At 29.3% G+C, this 20,954-nt stretch overlaps 3 protein-coding genes across 3 annotated transcripts; all 3 read left to right on the top strand.

The window, feature by feature from the left end:
• Window positions 1-3,668: 3,668 nt before the first annotated feature.
• PGO_110950 (protein transport protein Sec24A) lies at window positions 3,669-7,399 on the top strand (the record flags this gene model as incomplete). The annotated part of the gene is made up of 5 exons (XM_028688434.1): window positions 3,669-6,118; window positions 6,324-6,409; window positions 6,523-6,643; window positions 6,890-6,963; window positions 7,335-7,399. 5 exons carry the CDS (start codon window positions 3,669-3,671, stop codon window positions 7,397-7,399), a joined length of 2,796 nt encoding a protein of 931 aa, XP_028544235.1.
• A 2,092-nt stretch (window positions 7,400-9,491) lies between these two features.
• On the top strand, window positions 9,492-17,185 carry PGO_110940 (hypothetical protein, conserved; the record flags this gene model as incomplete). The annotated part of the gene is made up of 6 exons (XM_028688433.1): window positions 9,492-14,966; window positions 15,141-15,194; window positions 15,313-15,402; window positions 15,764-15,862; window positions 16,158-16,261; window positions 16,552-17,185. The coding sequence occupies 6 exons, from the start codon at window positions 9,492-9,494 to the stop codon at window positions 17,183-17,185; spliced, it is 6,456 nt and encodes a 2,151-aa protein (XP_028544234.1).
• A 1,302-nt stretch (window positions 17,186-18,487) lies between these two features.
• PGO_110930 (hypothetical protein, conserved) lies at window positions 18,488-20,706 on the top strand (the record flags this gene model as incomplete). The annotated part of the gene is made up of 10 exons (XM_028688432.1): window positions 18,488-18,649; window positions 18,819-18,882; window positions 19,096-19,161; window positions 19,256-19,297; window positions 19,451-19,489; window positions 19,726-19,770; window positions 19,924-20,008; window positions 20,124-20,229; window positions 20,430-20,547; window positions 20,684-20,706. 10 exons carry the CDS (start codon window positions 18,488-18,490, stop codon window positions 20,704-20,706), a joined length of 750 nt encoding a protein of 249 aa, XP_028544233.1.
• Between the last annotated feature and the right edge of the window lie 248 nt (window positions 20,707-20,954).

The raw sequence follows: 20,954 nt of genomic DNA, 5'->3' as shown, positions 1-20,954 counted from the left end.
ATTAATTTATTTTGTTGTAACACTTTGAGCTCATAATAATACCAGTTGCAGAGGAAGTAAAAAAAAAAAAAAAAAAAGAGAGATCACAGGTTTAACTCATCTAAGTGGTATACTTTTTTATCGAAAATTCTGTACGTATATATACATATATTAACTGAGAAGGGAAAAGAGAAAAGTCATGCTTCTAAATTACCTTGTTTCTGCATATACATCTCGAGTTACAATTTTTTAGGTGCTCCAGTTTCATGTGTGCATTTTTGCAAATCTACTCTTTTATAAAACTGGGAACAAGATAAATACGTTGAAAATGGATTACACAAGCCCTTGATACAAAATAGGAACTGCTAAAACTGCTGAAAATGCTAAGATCCACTTTATTCCAGGTTTTGGCTCACGTTAAACATAATTTTGAACAACAAACAGTGGACGTGGTGAACGAAAAGTAGCGCAGTTCAGGTGAATGTTTATGTAAACATGTATTATTACAAATATCATATAGATGTGGATATATATATATATATATATATCTTTTTTATGATTAGCCTTGTAAGCTCTTTGGGGAAAAGATATAAAGCTGAAATATTCACAAAATTAATTTCAAATCATGAAAGTTAATCCACGTTGTTTTCTCAACACAACCATAGGCGTGCAGTATATATACATAAGCTACTCACATAATACATAATATATTTTAGAAGTACATGTTCTATGGATTTATTTTCCTAATAGTCACGTTAAACAACTTGCTATGTAGATTTATCCCCCACCCTATCTAGCATTTTATTTTATTTTGCACCCACAGCTAAGTTTTAAAAAGTGTAGAAACTTTTTTTTTTTTTCCTTTTAAATACGAAACTGAATAGATTAGTGTGGATTGTAAACAAGAACATAAAAAGAAAAATTCGAGTGAATAATTTTTTATAAAGAAGCAAAATAAAAAGTGCAGCGTTAATTTAAGATCGAATGTATTTAAAAAGAGTAATTTTCAAAATTTTGACATGTACAACAACGGATAGCAGTTGTCACATAAGACCTTACAAATATCATCCGTTAAAAATTTAATTTTTTGCTTTTTATTCCCTTAACTGGTTTGATAAAAAAGTGTGCGGAACGCACTTATTACTACTATGTAGTTTTGCTACAATAGGTAAAATGAATACAGGAACTAATTGGTCATGTATAGCTGAAATTTTTGGTGATTAAAATGGTTTATGTTTTTGCATTAAGGAGGAAAGGATTTTTCTTAACCGCATTTATAATTATGGATATTTATTCCATTGGGGATGATGTGAAAATGTAAAAATTAAGAAGAATTAATTTTTTTTTTTTTTTCCCTTCCGTACTACTGAATGTGTTTTTAACAATATATAACTTAATTATTTTCCTTTTTAGCAAATTGCCATACTTATTTAATACGTGAAGAAAAGGGAAGATGTTCGTTTTAAATGGGATATAATGTCTACGATGAATGTAGATGTAGTTAAAAATAAAAAAAAAAGACAATTTGATATGTACATGAACGGTTTTCAGATGTCTTAAGCGTGTCAAGAGAACATAGAATGGGGGCAAATGACGAGGAGTAAAACGTATACTTGTAAAAATAAAAATTTTCTTTGATAATTTTATGGGATCCCCTAGAAAGAGCTATATATATATATATATATATATACATTAATGATGGACTTCAGTTCCGTTTCTCTTCATGGGGAAGAAAAAGAACTAATATAGCAGTTAATAATGAATGTACTTGTTCCATATTTCACAGTCAAATTTTTATATGAATGCTTTAATCTTTTATTCTGTTTTTTTTAAGAGGATATGTGATTATCAATTAATTATTTAACCTCCTGTTACCTCACAACATTGTAATTTTGCGATCATGAAAGGGAAAAGGGGTTGAAGAAAGTTTTGAAAAACGTGAAAAAATTGTAAAAAAAAAAATGCAAGAAAAAATTCAAAAAAATAAAATACATAGATAAATAGATAAATAATTATATAGATAAATAAATAAAACTACTCTTGCAATGCTAAGTTAAGGTGATGTAACACGAAATATAAGAAAACATTAATAGCTTGTTTGTTAAGTTTGTGGTGTGCATAATTGCACATTTCCTAATTCAATATTAATTTTTTTGAAGAGGGGGATAAAGTAAAATGCCTGCGCGAAAAAGGCCAAGGAAAAGAATATCAAAAATTAAACATTCCCCAAAAGGGAAATGTAAGGAAAAATGTTCATGTTATCATGTGTATAATACATTGCATGGTAAGTAAAGAATATAATATGCACATTGGCATAAGTTTTATAAAAGCCACTTCTCTCAATAACAATTTTGTGTAAAACAAAAATTATTTTTCTCAGAATTTTAAAAAAAAAACACATTAATTTCAGAATAATTTTTTTTTAAGCATTGCCCCGATTTCCTGGTGAATTTTTTAATTGTAACCACATGTTACCCATTGTACATAAGTAACGAATTTGCATTTACATATGTATTATGTTATGTATTCATTTGAGAATATCCATGCTTTATGCTGTACTGTATGTGAAACCCTCAAGTGCAGCATATAAAGTCGGAGAAGATAGGTTAAGGATATTTTTTTCTTTTTTTTCGTATTTACATTTTTATACCTATATGATATGTATATATATATATATATATATGCATAATACGTTGACTCCGTGCTATTAATACATTTACATAATAACACAATGGTGATATCGTCTCGCGCAGCTATGTTTATCTCTTTTGAAGAAATATATTGTGCAAGATTTTTGTTTAAATTTACTTGTGTACATATGTAAGAGAAAAGGGAGTGATTGATGGGATACACTTCACAATTTATCATATTAACGTGAAACGCTAGGCGTGTGTTCGTAATACATGTTTCATACAAGTATAACGCAATTGTCGAATGACGAAAATGTATATCAGTGTTGCTACACTTTTTTTTTTTTTTTTTTTTTTTACATAGCTATCAAAAATTAAATGTTTGTATAAGATTAACCAAAACGCGCAAAAACTTATTAATGAAGATAGGGAAAGAAATAAACGGATGCGGGAGAAAATAAAAAAAATAAAAATAAAAAAAGGAAAAGGAAAAGCAGTATATATATAAGTATTTATGTAAAATACATGTATATATATATATATATATAACACTACAATAGTTACACGAATTCGGGATGAAAAATGATGAACTGACAAGCAAATAACCATCACGTTGTATAGCAAAAGCAGCAAATAAAATATATTTGTTACAGAAAAATGAGAAAAACAATATCTTAGATAAGTATATATCACAACGCATACCTTTGCATAATGCACAAAGATTGCACAGAGTATGCAACCAACTGTGCGTGTACCAAGTTTGTAAGGGTTATATGTAACTAATCACCAAAGGATGTGCATAAAACATTTTACACTTGGGTTTGTTATAAGCACACACATACGTACCTACGCATTTGTGCTTATCCAATATTTCGAATGAAGGCTCCAATCCTATGCGATTTTTTCCCTCATTGCTTTGTCTGTACGAAAATATAAAGGGCATTTTTTTTTTTTTTTTTTTATAAATCACACGGAATTGTGTATCCCACAGAATTATATTATTTTTGTAATATATATATATATATTTTTTTTTTATTTACATTATTGCTCAAAGCTAAAATGCAGCCATATGAATATAATAGGGGGGTAAATAAGTACAATAGCAATAACAACAACAATAGTAATAATACAGGGAATTATAGTAATAATCAGAGCAATGTAAACAAGCCAATAAATAACCCATTTTTTTATAATAATAACAGTGGTAATAATGCGGACACAGCAAATAGTAGTAACAACAATATAAAGGGGAATGAAGGTACTTATCCACCATACTATCATCCTCCACAGCAAATGCAACCCAGAATTTATGGAGAAAATAAAGATTATATGAATACTAGTAATTTAAATGATAATATTTATGGTGGTGGAAACAATCCAAATGCATATTTAAATAATCAGGCACAGTATAGAGGTGTAGCAAATCAATTTATCCCAATACTGAATAATAATAACACATTAAAACCTGGGGATAATGTTTTAGGTTATGATACTACGGGTGGTGTACGTATAAATAGTGTACAACCAATTATCAACGATTCGTATCAAGAATTTTTTCAATTTAATGCCTTTTCTCATTTTGTAAAAAGTTCGGTAAGCTATATGCCTGCGAATACAACATTAAAACAGAAAGCATATGTGCCACTAGGTTTTGTAATACAACCATTAGCTCCAATTCCAGATGGATATCCAGAGTTATCTTCAGTAAATTTTGGAAACTCAACTGTTGTTAGATGTAAAAAATGTAGAACCTATATCAACCCTTTTGTAAGATTTGAAGCAGGAGGAAAGAAATGGAATTGTAATATGTGTTATCATGTGAATGATACGCCACAATTTTATTTTACTCCATTGGATGAGAAAGGAAAAAGAAAAGATTTATTTCAGAGGCCTGAATTATGTACAGGTAGTGTAGAATTTATTGCACCAAGTGATTACATGGTAAGACCCCCTCAGCCCCCAGTATATTTATTCCTAATCGACGTAACGGTAACTTCTGTGAATTCAGGTTTGTTAGATGTAGTATGCAGTACCATCAAAAAATTATTACCAAAAAATAATAGTGCCAATAATGATAGCAACAATAACGATAGTAATAATAAGAAGACTTTCGATTCTCGAACTCTTATTGGAATTATGACATTTGATTCAACTGTACATTTTTATAATTTAAATTCAAATTTAAAACAAACACAGATGATGATAGTGCCAGATATACAAGACATTTTCATTCCATTACCAGAAGATATTTTAGTGAATGTGCATGAGTGTCAAAATGTAATTGATACTTTACTAGACAATTTACCTACCATGTGGAGGAATAACAAAATAAGTGATTGCTGTGCAGGTAATGCATTAAAGGCAGCAGTTATGGTTTTAAAAAAAGTTGGAGGAAAAATTTTATTCTTCTTATCATCACCACCAAATATAGGTGATTTAACAGTTAGTGTTAATAGAGAAACGAAAGAAAAAGGAAGTAGTTATAAAAGTATTTACAGTTCCAGTAGCTCAAGTAATAATGTGGTCGATCCGAAGGTAAGAGAAATAGAAATATTAACTCCTTTTAATAATTCATATACAGAATTAGCACAAAATATTACTCAATTTCAAATAGCAGTAGACTTATTTGCGTGTCCATTATATAGCTTAGATTTAGCAACCATATATCCATTAATTAAAAATTCTGGAGGTTCCTTATATTATTATCCGCAATTTAATGTACATCAGTTTAGTGATAAATTGAGAGAAGAATTATTATTTGCATTAACAACAGAGACTGCATGGGAATCAGTAATGAGAATAAGAATAAGTAGAGGATGGAAAATTATCAATTGGTATGGAAATTTCCAATTCAGAGGTGTAGACTTATTAGCCTTACCAAATTGTCACTCGAGTCAAAATTTTAGTATAATTGTAGATTTAGAAGAAAATGTTGTTCAGGATTCTGTTGTTTATGTGCAATCAGCTCTTTTATATACAAATTCGAATGGAGAAAGGAGAATAAGATTACATACATATGCCCTACCGGTTACACAGAATATTAAAACTATTACCGATTCTATTAACCCACAGGTTGTTGTCTCTTTACTTTCTCATCAAGCTATAGATGCTTGTAAAAAAGGAAAAATTGCAGATGGAAGAAATTTAATTCAGACACTTTGTTCACAAGTCTTATCATCTCAATTACTCCCATCAGAAACAGCTAGGTTATTATCCATATACATTTTGGGAATGCTTAAATCAATTGCTTTTAGGGATAGTGGAGATGTACCATCTGATCTTCGAATTTATCACTGGTACAGAGTTCAAAACATTCCAGTGAATTCGGTGGAGGCATATTTTTACCCGAGAATGTTCTGTTTGCATAATTTGGAAAAGCATCACGGAAATTATGATGAAAATAACGCAATTATATTTCCTGATACCATGAGTTTAACCTGTGAAAATATGACTCAAGATGGTTGTTACATAGTTGAAGATGGAGAGAATATTATTATGTGGATCGGACGGTAATTTAACTGAGCGAGAGTTTGTGCGTATATGTTTTTTTCATGTTTATGATGTATTGTGCATGCTGGAATTTATGTTTATCAATTCATAAGTTCTACATGTTTTCATCCGATTTTGTATTAACATCCTGTCTAATGTATTTTTTTTTTTTTATGTCTAATTGTTCTCTTTTTTTTTTTTTTTTTTTGTTTCCCTATCAAATAGAAACATAAATCCGCAATGGGTGTACGCAATCTTCGGAGTTCATTCACTAGAACAATTAAACACGGAATATGCAGAAAATCATATAGGTAATTTAGGAAAGAAAAGACATATATTATAGTTGTCCGTGTATGATAATAGATTGCATACACATTTTTTTTTTATCTTCATTTTACTTCTATTTTGTTTTGAAATTTTTCAGGAACAAGTGGAAATCCAAGTGGTGTGCAAATTTTGAACATAATTAATTCCTTGAGAAAAATTAGAACTCCGTCATATATGAGACTATTAGTCGTAAAACAAGGGGATCCCATGGAATACAAGTAATACTTGCAAGGGGACGCAGTTTGTGCATATATATATATATATATATATATATATATATATATATATATATATATATATATATATATATATGCGGATTTATGAATACGTGCTAGTTTTGGTTATATGGATGCCACAATTCACGTTTGTGTGTTTAACACACATGTGGATTTGTACATCTCTCCTTTTGTAAAACTATGTATCTCCATACATGACATACACTAATTATACACGCTTTTCTGCAGGTTTTTCTCGTACCTGATTGAGGATAGGTCTCAACATATGATGATGTCCTTAAAAGAATTTTTAGCCAAAATTTGTAAGTCATTAAAAAAAAAGTGACAATTCTTTCAGATATAAAATTTTGAGAGACTTAATGTATTAATTAAACGAGTACCCATTTTTTGTATGTAAGAATGTTGATATACTGTGCTTTTGCAAATATAGTAGTATCATTTAATGTCTTTATAAATGTATTTAGTTTAAGATATTCTACGTACTTCTTCTTTTTTTTTTATTTGACACAAAACCCAGAGATGTTGTTTTAAGCGAGAATTTTTACATTATAATAAATACTTATTCTCGTACCCCTTTAATGCGTGCTACCTTTTTATGCCCCCGTGTGCACATCATTTTGTAGACCAATTTTAAAATATTCACCTTTGAATTATTTCATTATTTTATTTATAGGCCCCAAATATCCGCAGTTTGTCCCGTCTTTGAATAATCCCCACGCAGCAACGATGGGTCGTTAATTTTTTTTCATTCCATGTATATAAATGCATATGTACTTTTCCGTGTTTACCTCATTTCTCCTTTTTTTTATTTTTTGGAAAACCCATTTTAAACATAATTGAAAAGGTTACATATGATATATGTACATGTAACGTTGATCCAATATGCACGTATTTAGCTATATTCCAATTAATGGGCACAGTACACCGTCCAACCTATATATTATAGATGAGCAAATGAAAATAATTCACGCGTCATATGTATATATGTACATGTATATGATTACATTTAACGCACTTACTGGAAACACGTTCATATATATGTCTAGAATGACGTGAAGGAAGTTTTATATTTCTATTGTTTTGCTATGAGCTTATATGAGAGTTTTGTTTTCTCATTCTAATTCGTCCTAGTAATCCTTTCACATAAGTTTCATATTGCTCCTTTTAAAATGCATTTTTTTTTTTTTTTATATGCGTTTTTGTAAGATACTACTTATGGTTAATTAATTTTGGAGAATTTTGCGTTGCGTTTTTTTCTTTTCTTTTCTGTTTTTTTTTTTTTTTTTTAATCTTGCAACAGCGTAATTTAAAAGGACCAACTTGCTACACTTACACTATTTAGATTCATATTCTTACACTTGGGCTTATTATTATTATTTTTTTTTTTTCACACATGTATGGAACTCACTTTGATTTTTATGAATTCTATAGCAGGCGCTTTTTTTTTAAGATTCTTCTAAATGAAAAGTTAATAAATAACTGAATGATTAAATATTTGCGTCATTCCTGCGTAAATTAAAAATCAATATTTTACTAACTTTTAAGACAAAAGAAAGAATGAAATAGAGTGAACCATAGGTGTAGAAGGAGGCTCTTTTCTCACATTGTGTGAATAAGATTTTTCTTCTGACAATTTCAATTTTTTTTTGGGGGAGAGAAATATGTATGGGAACATGCAACGGTCCTTTTATTTAAATGTTTTGGGAAGTTGCAGTTGTTAATCAGAGTTTTGAATAATTTCACATGGAAATGTGTAAGTGCGTAAGTTTATACGTGTGTATGTGTATATATGTGTGCCTATGCGTATGCTCATATGTATATAAGTACATATATATATATTTATATACATGTACATATATGTACATTTTATCTACAAATGTCTTACGTAAATATGTTCATGCTCATTTTGAACAAAAAATGGTACGTGTTATTTACACTTTTAATTCACGGAGAAACAGAAAAATGAAGTCCAAAATTTTGCTATTTTTTCGTGCTTTTCATTATCATGATTTTATTTTATATATATTCATTAGCCCCCATTTTTTTTTTTTTTTTTTAATTTATATTTTTTGTTATATGCATACAAAAAAAAAAAAAATTCCATGCGCAATTGGATTCTTTATATTTTTCTTTTTTTTAATTCCTATTTAAAATGAAAACATAATTTACCTTTTTGTGTGATGCTACAAGTAATGAATAGTTAAATCATAAAAAATTATATTAACAAAATGAATTCCACTTTATGCGAAGGGAAAATTTGAATAATTTTTTTTTTTTTTTTTTTTTTTTTTTTTTTTTTTTTTGATTGATAAGAAGAAGAAAAAAAGTGGGGCACAGAAAAAGAAAAAAACATTTTTCATATTGAAATAAGTGACAAGGGGTTTAATATATATATGATAATAAAAAGTTAGAAGCAAAAAAAAAAAAAAAAAAACAGTACATTTTTTTATAACTTTGTAAGACTAAAAGTGAGAACACAGGCCAGATGATACGTGTAAAAACATATATAAAAGCAGCTCAAGAATAGAAAATTAAGAAGAAACAAACGAAGCTAAAAATACAAAACGAAATATTATGTATCTGTTTAGATAATTACACAATGTTATAATGATAAATAAAGATTCAAATTTGTAGTGAAAAGATGAGGACAAGTTTTTTTTTTTTTTTTTTTTTACAAAGTTTAATGGCAACATTTTAAATTAATTATAATAATTTAAATGATAATCCTAAAAGAAGAGAGATAAACAAAACAGAAGAACATGTGCACTAACCCTTTCGAGGAATTTTTACGATCTCGGAAAGGGAACTTTTATAATAAAGAGGGATAAGAATGAATCCTAATATTCAGCATCAATCCCAAAGTAATGGTAGCTACAGAAACAATTCGTCTAACAATGGCAGAAATGTAAATAATGAAAACATTTCAAAATATTCAGTCACAATTAAGAACAATTCCAATAATAATACGAACATGTTTAGCAGGAATATGAAAGAAGGAAACCATAGTCCCTCTAATACCAAATCGATAGAACAGAACATTAATGGAGGGAACCCAAATAATATTATGAAAAATTTATCCAAACTTTCACCTATTAATTATTCAGTAAATAAGCATAATTTTTATAACCATCATAGTATGATTTATAACAACAATGGATTAAGCAATAATGGCTATAAAAACAGGAATTACCATTCAATGATCAATAACGTGAAAACGGGAAATGACATGCAGAAGATAGATGATGGTTTGGTTCATGATATAAATGACAGTACTAACAAATCCTTTCGTGTCCTGAATTACAATAAATTTTCAGGAAACATCAAAGGACCTACTGATGATAATATGAATAATTTTTCCCCAGCGAATTATCACAATATTGTATTAAATAATAAAGAACCAGTTTTAAAAAGCAGGCATACTTTTGACCTGAACTATAACCCAAATGGTCGTAACCAAAACAGTATGAACAGTACGAATAATTTAAATAGAATTAAAACAGTCGATTTAATTACTCATCGGAATACGTCTAGTAATTTGAATTGTCCAATTGGTAGAAACAATGGGATCAATTCCAGCGCGGGTACTAGCAGTATGGTATTTCCAAACGGCACCGATGGAAATATAAACAATGTACATGCTAGTATGAACACATACACTGTGAGTAACACAATATCTAGCGGAAGAAACACCACAATAAATGATGTAATGAACGTTAATGCAAATAAAACAAATGGTTGCACTGCACTAAACACAAACAAAGGAGTACGTCATTCTAGTAGTAACTTGAACACCCACTTAGACCAGTTTAGAAGTGTCCAGAAATATCCCTATGTTAACAGCAGCAATGTTGGTAGGAACAACATAACCATTATGAGCGGTATGAACAGCATGGGTGATATGAGCCATATGATTAATATGGGTGGTTTGAACAGTGGAAATTACAACGTGAATAATTTTAATAAGACAATGAGTGTCATGAATAAAAGTAGCACATTTAATTCTGATTGTTTAAGTTCAAATGTGAACAATTACCTGAGTGTACCTAATAATATGGACCCCAAGCATGCTGGTGAGAGTATTAATAATAAAAGTACTAGTAGCAGTAGCAACCAGAAGATCAATCATAACAACAGTAATAACGACAACCTAGGAAATTTACAAGGAAGTTGTACCATGAATAATAGTACAATTACCACTGATCATCCCAAAAAAAGAAGCTACAGAAAGAATAAGGATAAGGGTAATTTGAACGAATTAGATAAAATAAAAAATAAAAGTAATAATAATATGATCAGTAACATATCTGTTACGAATAACTGCATGAGAAGTGATATGCTTATCAATACAAAAAAGAATGATCAGCAGATGCTTTTGTTAGAAAATGGGAAAAATAATCGAAGTCAAGATCTTTACAGTCTTAACAATTCGGATAAAATTTTCAATAATAACGTAAGTTCAGGGTTCCTTGTTCAAAGCATGTACAACATGAACAGCAATATGAAAAGTGGCCAAATTATGTGCAATCCTAGTAGAAATGTACAGGTAAATCAAAATTTATGTGTGAATGAACAAAATATAAATGTGCTAAATGGTAGGGATTTCATGTACAGTACAGGAAGTAGCTTATCGAACCAAAATATAAATAAAATTCCTTATTATGAGGCAAATAATATTCAAGATGATAAAACAAAAAAAGAAGGAAATACACATATTGTAGATGACCCCAGCAGTGGTATAAACATGAATATGCATAATAATTGTGCTACGTTGGAGAAAACGAAAAAGAGAACACGAAAGGAGAGGGAAAAGACGAAGGAACAGGATAAACCACCAAAAAATAGGAAAAGGAAAAATAAGAATGATCAAAATAATGATGAAGGAACAATGGGAAATAACAGTGGTATTACATGCACACAGGACATTGTGAATAATAATTTTGATAATTCCATTACTAATTTAGGGAATACACTAGAATTACTTAACGATTCAGTGAATAATAAAATATCGAAAAGAAAGTTAAAGGCCAATAATGATGAGAAGATAAAAAATGACGAAAAAAAAAGAAAAAAAAGAATGTTAATGATGATGACAAATATGACAAGCAGTTACCCCCCCATGCAACAAAACAGTGATACTGTGCAACAAAAAAGTGATACTGTGCAAAAAAACAGTGATACTGTGCAAAAAAATAGTGATACTATGCAACAAAATAGTGATATGGATAAAACAAATAAGTACTCATCACAGAATCAAAATGAATTTTATAACAAGTTGAATGTAACACATGAAAATATGAACAATGGTATCATGAATACCTATGGGAACACAAATTATTTGAATAACATATACATTCATTCTGCGAGAGGTGAAAATTACAACAACTGTAATCAAGACGATCAGGCGGATGCATCTAACGTAAGTAATAACTGTGGTGAAAAGGAACATATAAAAATGATGAACATGCCTTCAGTCGATAATGGAGCGTCGAAGAATATTGTAAATGGCTTGAGGTACAGTCCTAACACATCATATCATAACACAAATGTTAATGATTTTATAAATAAAAAGATAAGAGAAAATAATAACGCAGAGTTTATGCGAGATTCACACTTAAGCAATAACGCTCAAGGAATCCCCCATGGATACATGAGAAGAGAAACAAATAAAAACATGCATGGAAATTTGACAAGCACTGAAATGAAAATAGGGGACATTGAATTGTATAAAAAAGAAGAATTTTTAAAAAATAATATAATGAACGTTGATGCAAAATATGTTTGGCTATTTTTAAATAAAGAATTTAATGAAAATAAAAGCAAATATGCCGGATTTTTACCCTATTTTAATAATTTCTACCCAAACAAATTATACGAACTAATATGTAAGTTAGAAGAGTATTCACTACTAAATTTTGCTCATATTATGAATTCCTCCCGAGATTTACAAAGAAAATATTGCAACAATTTAAGTCCGCCCGGAGTGCATAATGTTGATCATGTCAAGAATGCTACAATCAGTACCACCAACAACATCGCCACCAACAACAACACCACCACGTCTTCCACGAATGATGGAGTTTGTGTAAATCCATTTGGGCAAGCTGATGTGAGTACATCGTTCACGATTAGTGGATACAGTGATGGCAACATTGATAACATGTTGCTGAATAATATCAATAACAATTTCAATGAACTCATAAAAAATATTAGCATTGAAAGTGTGTCCGCTCCGAATACCCGTTCTGAGGAGAATGAGAACTCTGGGAAAGTTAGAAGGCGAAGGAAGAATGCCACGAGTGCCAGAAAAGCGAAGAAGGACGCGCAAATGCAGAATGACATGAACATGCAAATACAGAATGGCATCAACACACAAATGCAGAATGGCATCAACACACAAGTGCAGAATAACATGAACACACAAATGCAGAACGGCATGAACACGCAGAATGACTTCAGCATGAACTGGGAAAATCGAGTCAGTGCTGAAAGCAATGTGAATTATGAAAGTAACATGAAACGAAACGAAGGAATAAACCTTTACAATAACAATAAAAGTAATAATGGGCTAACGAACGGGATAGTGAAGAAACCGAGAAAACCAAGAACGAGCAAAAAGGCTCTCACCACCAATGATAGGGAGACTAAAAATTTCATGAACTCACAAGAACAAACGGTATCTACAGAAGGTAATAAACAAAAGGTTATAACAACGTATGAGACGTTCGTTAATTCTAATGGTACAGCCATAAGTGAAAATGCAAAAGATGTTCTTAACCTTATTATGAGCACCAACGTAGGGAATGCACAAAATGATAGCATAAATAGTAAAAATAAATTTGATTTTGTTCACAAAGAAAACGAAACGTTATTGGAAAAAGGATTGCCGAACTTATGTGATTCCATGAATAATCCCCCAAATTTTCCAAAAGATGAAAATGAATCGCATAAAACTGCTAATAATCCAGATGATATAAATAATTTAGGCAAAAATAAAAAAGTAAGAAAATATCGAAAAAAAAAATACAATAACAATGTCCCGTTAGAGGATAACAACGATTTATTAGCATCTACATCGAGTAACATTTGTATAGAAGAGAAGAAGAAGAAGAAAAAAAAAAGAAAACAAATTACATTCAATGTAGATAATGAGGTTTTGGGTGCTGAAAATAACTTAACATCAATGAATGAACATGTGGGAAAATCGTGTGAACAAAATAGAAATGATTTTGTTCAAAAAGATAATATTAGCATGTTAGCTGACATTTCTGCTGAAATGAAAATTAAGGTAGATTCAGCTGAAATGAAATGTCCAAATAATATGGATGCTGAATGTGTGCAAGGGAATGAAGTGAACCTTTCTTCTAAGTATTCTTTAAATTGCACGATTGATGATAACAACGAGATGCATAAGAAGAAGAGGAGGAGAAAGAAGAAAAACGACAAGGTACCCGATGAGTCGAAAGGGGAAATTCAAAATAATGAGATATTGAGGAATGAAGGGATAGAACGTAAAGGCAAAAATAATACCAAAAAGAAGCACATGGAAAAGGGGGAGAATATTGAAATATTTGAGAATATAATTGAAATTGATGACAAATATGTCCAAGAACAGGATAATCAAAATAGGAAACAAAACTGGAATCAAATTGGTAACCTGGATGCCAGTAGAAATGAAATCATCAACATCACAGACAATCGTTTTAACAATGAAAATATAAATTTTCTCATGAGAAAAGGTAAAAATATGAAGAAGCTGCGTTTTCCGCAAAATAATTTTCCCAATCATTTGAAAGGTACTAGATATTTAGGCAAAACATTAAGCAAAAATATGAGATTAAGTGCCATTAATGCTATTAAGAAGAAATATAAAAGGTTCAGTTTTTGTATAAATAAAGTTTTTAAAAAACAAAATATAAATGATATAATTGCATTAAATGAAAATGTGAATAATAACAAAGAATTATTATTGTTATTTAAAAAAAAAGATATATCCAATTTAAAAAGAAGAAATTTATCTTTCTTTATGGGAAAATTACAGTTACAAAAAATTGATATGATAATTATGAAAAGGATTCATATATGTTTAGAAAATATTAAAAATACTTTAGGAATTACTTGTGTTATAAATAATGTTGAAAAAATTGTAAATATATTAAAATGTGCATTCAGGGATAGACTTCACCTAATGTGGCCTCTAATCAAATTTTCGAACAAATATAGGCTAGACCAGTACTTCCATTTATTGACAAAAAATAGAAATAATGCGCAATCAAAGTTTAAGGATACTAAGCTGATCGTGCACCAGGTGCGTAAAATTTTTTTTTTTTTTCGTTTCTTGTCTTCCCCTACTTCTACTTCACCTGCTTCATTTCCAACATATTATTCTAACCATTTAAGCATATTTAGTTCAACACAGTGTATATATATTTTTAGATGCTTTGTCCCAACCTATTTTCCATTTTTCAACTTTTCCCTACAGAACATGGCCCCTTTGATAGCCTATTTCAATCAGAGAACTATTGATGATAAAATAGTAAGTGGATAAAGGTTTTTTTTTTTTTTTTTTTTTTTTTTTTTTTAAATAAATATCTAAGCTATTGTACATATATATACTTATCGTCAACAATGTTATATATTTTCACCCCTTATAGGTAGAACATTTGAAAAATAAGATGAAGCCAAAAAGGAGGAGGAGAAAAAATAAGAACAAGGATCCCTTTTTAGAAGATAAACCTCTGGATGTAATTTCGAATTTTTTTTTCTGTGTTCCTTTTCTGTGTTCCTTTTCTGTGTTCCTTTTCTGTGTTCCTTTTATGTGTTCCTTTTATGTGTTCCTTTTATGTGTTCCTTTTATGTGTTCCTTTTCTGTGTTCCTTTTCTGTGTTCCTTTTATGTGTTCTTTTTATGAGTTTCTTCTATATGCTCCTTTTATCTGTTTTTAATGTATAATTCCTGTGATAAGGAGGGACACTAACAATCGCCCGAAGGCGAACCTATGTGTATGTATTTTTTAGATGCAGTTTTATATCAACACCAAAAGGAAACACAAATACACGATATCAGATGTGTAATAAATTCATTTGATTATCTTCCCACTTTTAGTTCCTCAAATCAGTAAATGCAACTACGTCCAGTGATATCACTAGGGGACCCTTGCTGGATTATGAAACGGCTCGAACCAAGGCCAACGAGTTTACATTTGTAAGTTAAGAAGTAAATAATTGTGCAAATTCATACAAACATATGCTATGTGTAGTATATCTGAATAGAAATGGTACAAACAAATCGTGTACAATCTGCAAGTACTCTCCATTTTGAAGACAATTAAGGGAATATGCATGAATACACCATGAGAATATGTGTACATATATACTTATATATATATATATATATATATATATATATATATGTGGACGTACGTACATGCCTAATGATAGTGGTACACTAACGTCTTTTTTTCTTTTCCTTCTGTTTCTACGACACACCCATTTTGTAGGTTGGTTATAATCAAAGAAGATTGCTTACACAGATCACGCCCTATGATTACAAGCACATATTGAATTCTGAATTCTGTAACCAATTATTTACTATAAAATGGAGGTTAGAAAAAAGAGAGGAAATAATATATACATATATATATATGTATGTGTGTGTTTGTGTGTTGTAAAAGGATACTCCTTTAATTTTTTGGATAATGAGAAATAAATTATTCGCAGCTCGTAGCTATTGCATCCCATGGGAGTTCTAACATATATTCTTCCACTAATGAGTAGCGTCTAGTGTACATATGAAAGTACGCTATTTGTATGTACATTTTTTTAAATTATTTGTGATGTGACTGTAATGATATGTTATTTTGATAATTTTTTTTTTTTTTTTATTTTTTAAAGGGAACAGCAAGCGATGTTTGTCAATCACCTACATTTTGATATGGTACCAGACAACGATGAAAGGAGGAAATATTTCGAAAATATTTACATCAGATATATGGGGTATGATAAGAAAAAAGTAGCTTTAAAATTAGAAAATAAGGAAAATTCAGATAAATTAAAATTTAAAAATGATAATATAGAGGATGTAAAAGATGAAGGAAAACAAAAGACAACAAGAAAACGAAAGACGAACAAGAACAATGATACTGTGGAAAAGGAACCAAAAATTATAAAACCGAGAAGGAAATATGAAAGGGTGAAACCTAGAAAGAGTAAAAACCCGAACGGAAATACAGAAGTAACACAAAATGTGATGAATAATCAAAATGAACCAATTACGAAGGATGTAGAACCATATGCAGCCGCTGAAGTAGGTGAAACAGAGAAAAGTGCAGTAACAAACCATCATGCTATGGCTGATCCATCCATTAATGAAAACACTTCAAAGAGAAAGGGACGAAAACCAGGAGAAAGAAAACGAAAAAATAAGAACAAAAATTTAGAAAATTATGATTTGACAGTTCTTAAAAGTAATCCAAATACGGTCCTTCAGGCATCCATAGATTTTATGAATCCAAATTTGTTTACATAAAATAGGTAGACCCTTGAGGAGTATAAATTGGACTTATATTTCTTGCTTACAATAGTTCGTTTTTTAAACTTTTTTTTTTTTTTTTTTTTTTTTTTTTTTGTAAGAATGATAAATATAAGATTATACATTTTCGTTTAGCAAGCCTATAACCCTATTTGTGATAGTATGATCTTGGATATTTATTTCTGGTGTGCATTTTTGATTAATTTTTAAGCATACATGACAAGCAGACCATTATTTTAAGTAATATTTATGTCACTTTATTTTATCACCCTTTTACCCCCCTCTATCACCGTTTACCGACCTTTATCACATTTTATAACCTTTTATTATTTTATTTTTTTTTTTTTTTTTGTGTGTATTTCGTTAAAGAGCACAGAGGGAAAGATCAACACATGTATTTGCAAAAATGACAATGGTATATTTGGTCCACACAATTTCAGTGCATTTTTTTTGAATATGATTCTTAAGAAAGGCTTCTATGTTTTGGGGATGTTACTGCATTAATGTCGTTTTTTCATCCAATGGATTTTACAACACGAGTGATATGAAATAATCCAAATAGGGAGGTGAGGTGAGGGGGTACTACACTCATAGACACTAATGTATACATTGTTTTCCCCCTACCCAATTCGCCGCCGTTTTGGTCTTTTTTTCTTTTTCCTTCTTTATTTTATTTTATATTGGGGGGTGTGAATAAACATGATTTTTGTTGTTGATGTTATTATTTACACCTTTTAACTCCTAATTTGTAATCGGATTGTGATATTTTTATTGAAATATTTGTGTCCTCTTCACCATTTGATATATTAGAGCACATAAAAATATTTATGGAAAATAATGAAATTATTTTTTGTGGTTTTAATTTAAATGGGGAACATTGTTTAAGCAATTATAAGCATAAGACGAGCAGTTAAAGAAAATATTCAAATGTACATACACATTTGATATTTACAAATAAGTGTATTGAATAGTAGATATAAAATTTCCTTTTTATTTTATTTTTTATCCTATTTATTCTACTTTTTCCTTTAGCACATTTTTTCCAATTTTGTAAAATTTTCCTACTGTTCTATCGATTAAACATTTATCTTATTGAATTCGTTTTTTTTGTACAAATTTGTTAAAACTTTGTTTCTAGAAACGAACGTTTTGTTTTTTACAGAGTCAAAATTTTTGTTATATTATATATCGCATATTTTGCTTTTCTATTTTTTTTTTTTTTTATTTTATTTTTTTTTTTTTTTATTTTATTTTTTTTTTTTTTTTACTCTTTACTGTATATATTTCTTTGTGAACAACATGATACTGAATTATTTATTCGATAAGTCTACCGTGAGGTATGAAAACAAGATTGAGAAGAAAAAAAAGGACAACTTAGTGTCTTTGCAAAATTGTATTGAAAATATGTCAATCACGTTTATACTAGTTGGATCTATAATTCTGATGATAAGTCTTTTAATGGTAATACGAGAGTAAATGTAATGAAGAAAATGAGATAACATAACAATTGATTTGAGATAATGAGCTACAACAATATAAGTCTTTTTCTAATGGACGTTTTTGTGGCATGGTTGAATACCCCATTTGGAGGAAACATTTTTATGTCTTTTTTTTTCTACACTTTTGGAAGAACACACTTTTTGTAGAAAATGCAAAGAACTCAAGTATTTATAAATTATATTACCTTACATCTGGTTCGTTTATATTCCCTCTAATTTGAAATGTGGAAAAAGAAGGAAAATTCAATATATATTATACCTATATTAACAAGTGCACACAAATAATGACTTCCCATGTGTGAAAAAGAGCAATATATCTTGTTACAGATTCATAACTATTTCCTACATTTCATAAACATAAATGGACTCATTTTTTCCATATATACTGCTTTAATAAATGGATCACAGGACTATGGTTCATCATTATAATAGTCCAAGTCTTAACTTTTTTATTTTCCTCAACGATTTTTCAAAGTAATTTCCTTTTTCTTGACATAGAAATGTGTTATTTATGCCTTTAAAGATGTAGGTGCTCAAGTATATTACGTGTCTTTTTATTTTTTTGTAGATACGACTCATTTTTTTTTAAATGAAGAAAAAAAGAATCCAGGTGCATTCATCTTTTATTTCCTTCATACAGCACATTTAAAAAAATAATTGTGAAGTGAGAAAATTGAAAAATTGTGAAGGAAAAAAATTATGAATTTTTTTTTTTTTTTTTTTTTTTTTTTTTTTTTTTGTTATGCTTCTTGCTTTTTCTTAGTCTCCGATTGGAATCCCCTCAGCACGGGCTTATTTTTAAGTAATAAAGTGGGATAATTATTGAGTTTCCTCTCCATATTCTACCCATGTGCTATACCATATTGATATACATATGTCTTGTTCTATATAAGCTTTAGCCACCTGCGCACATGAATATGTGCACATAAGTTTATATATATATATATATATATATATATATATATATATATATGTGTTAAACCATTCGTGCATTTCCCTTTATACTAACTGATATTCTCTCCCTTTCCTCACCTGAAGCCAACATCATAACATTTATTTGCATGTCTGTCCTGTCCTTTTGCGGTTAAATTGAGATGAAAAGGAATATGAAGATGAGTACGCAAAAGAATGTGTACCATTTCCAAGTTAATGAATGACAAACACCCGTATTACACATTTTTACATTTACTCATAGATGTGCATGTACACATATAAAACTTATGCTAAACTGAATAGGAATATTCTCATACGTCGTAAAAACTTATAGTGAAACAAATGGAAGTATGCTGGCCGCAACTATTTTCAGTTTTTCGACAAACTTGTAAGAAATAAATGGAGAAGATGAACAATGAACAGATGATTGAGCAAAAACATGAGCAGACACATTAGTACAATCCTTTTTTTTTTTCTTTTTTATCATCTCTACAATTTTGTAGAATGTTCCTGGCTGTTCAATTCTTATATATATTACTCAAAATCCACAAAATTAAGAACATAAAATTCAGTAGATATTTGCCTTTTTTTTTACCCGGATTTTCTTGCGTAATACAGAAATGAAAATACGCACAAGCTGACTCAATTAAGCGCTCATAAGGGAATTTTCCATGCATATATAATTACATATATGTGTACTTATTCATGAGCATAAAGGTTCATGTATGTAAATTAATATATGTTATGAGTGCACATGTAAATGGACCTCTAAATAATCCATATGAACATATATTTCTCCATTTTTTTAGATGCTAGAATCCATTACTCTTAATGTAGAGAATAAAATAAGACAGAATCTATTAGATAAAAATTCTAAAAGAAAAATGCAAAAAAAAAAACTCAAGGATCATATGATTCACCAAGATGGTAATTTTACCTTGTGTTATTCTTCAAAAAAATGGACATAAAGGAATGTAAAATGTATACCTAATAAATACAACATATTATTGATTCATATATTTTTTTTCTGAATTTTTTTTTTAATTGATTTATATTTTCATAGAAAATATATTCTTAATTAGCTAAAATGAGGCAAAAAAAAGGATTGTAGTAAAACAGGTTCTAGGTTATATAAACCAATTCCTCTTATACTGAAGTATGTGAATATAATGACAATTAAAAAGGATGTACACCGTTAGAAATGCACAGGAAAAAAAAAAAAAAAAAAGAAAAAAGTATGCATGAACAAATTAAATGTAAAGTAATAATAGTCATTACCATTTGTTATTATGCTTTGTATTATATATTTTTATTCATTATTTTTTTTTTTAAGA

This window comes from Plasmodium gonderi, assembly GCF_002157705.1.
Source record: "Plasmodium gonderi DNA, contig: Chr11, whole genome shotgun sequence".
Classification (NCBI taxonomy): domain Eukaryota; phylum Apicomplexa; class Aconoidasida; order Haemosporida; family Plasmodiidae; genus Plasmodium; species Plasmodium gonderi.
This window is presented reverse-complemented; position numbering and strand designations above follow the sequence as displayed.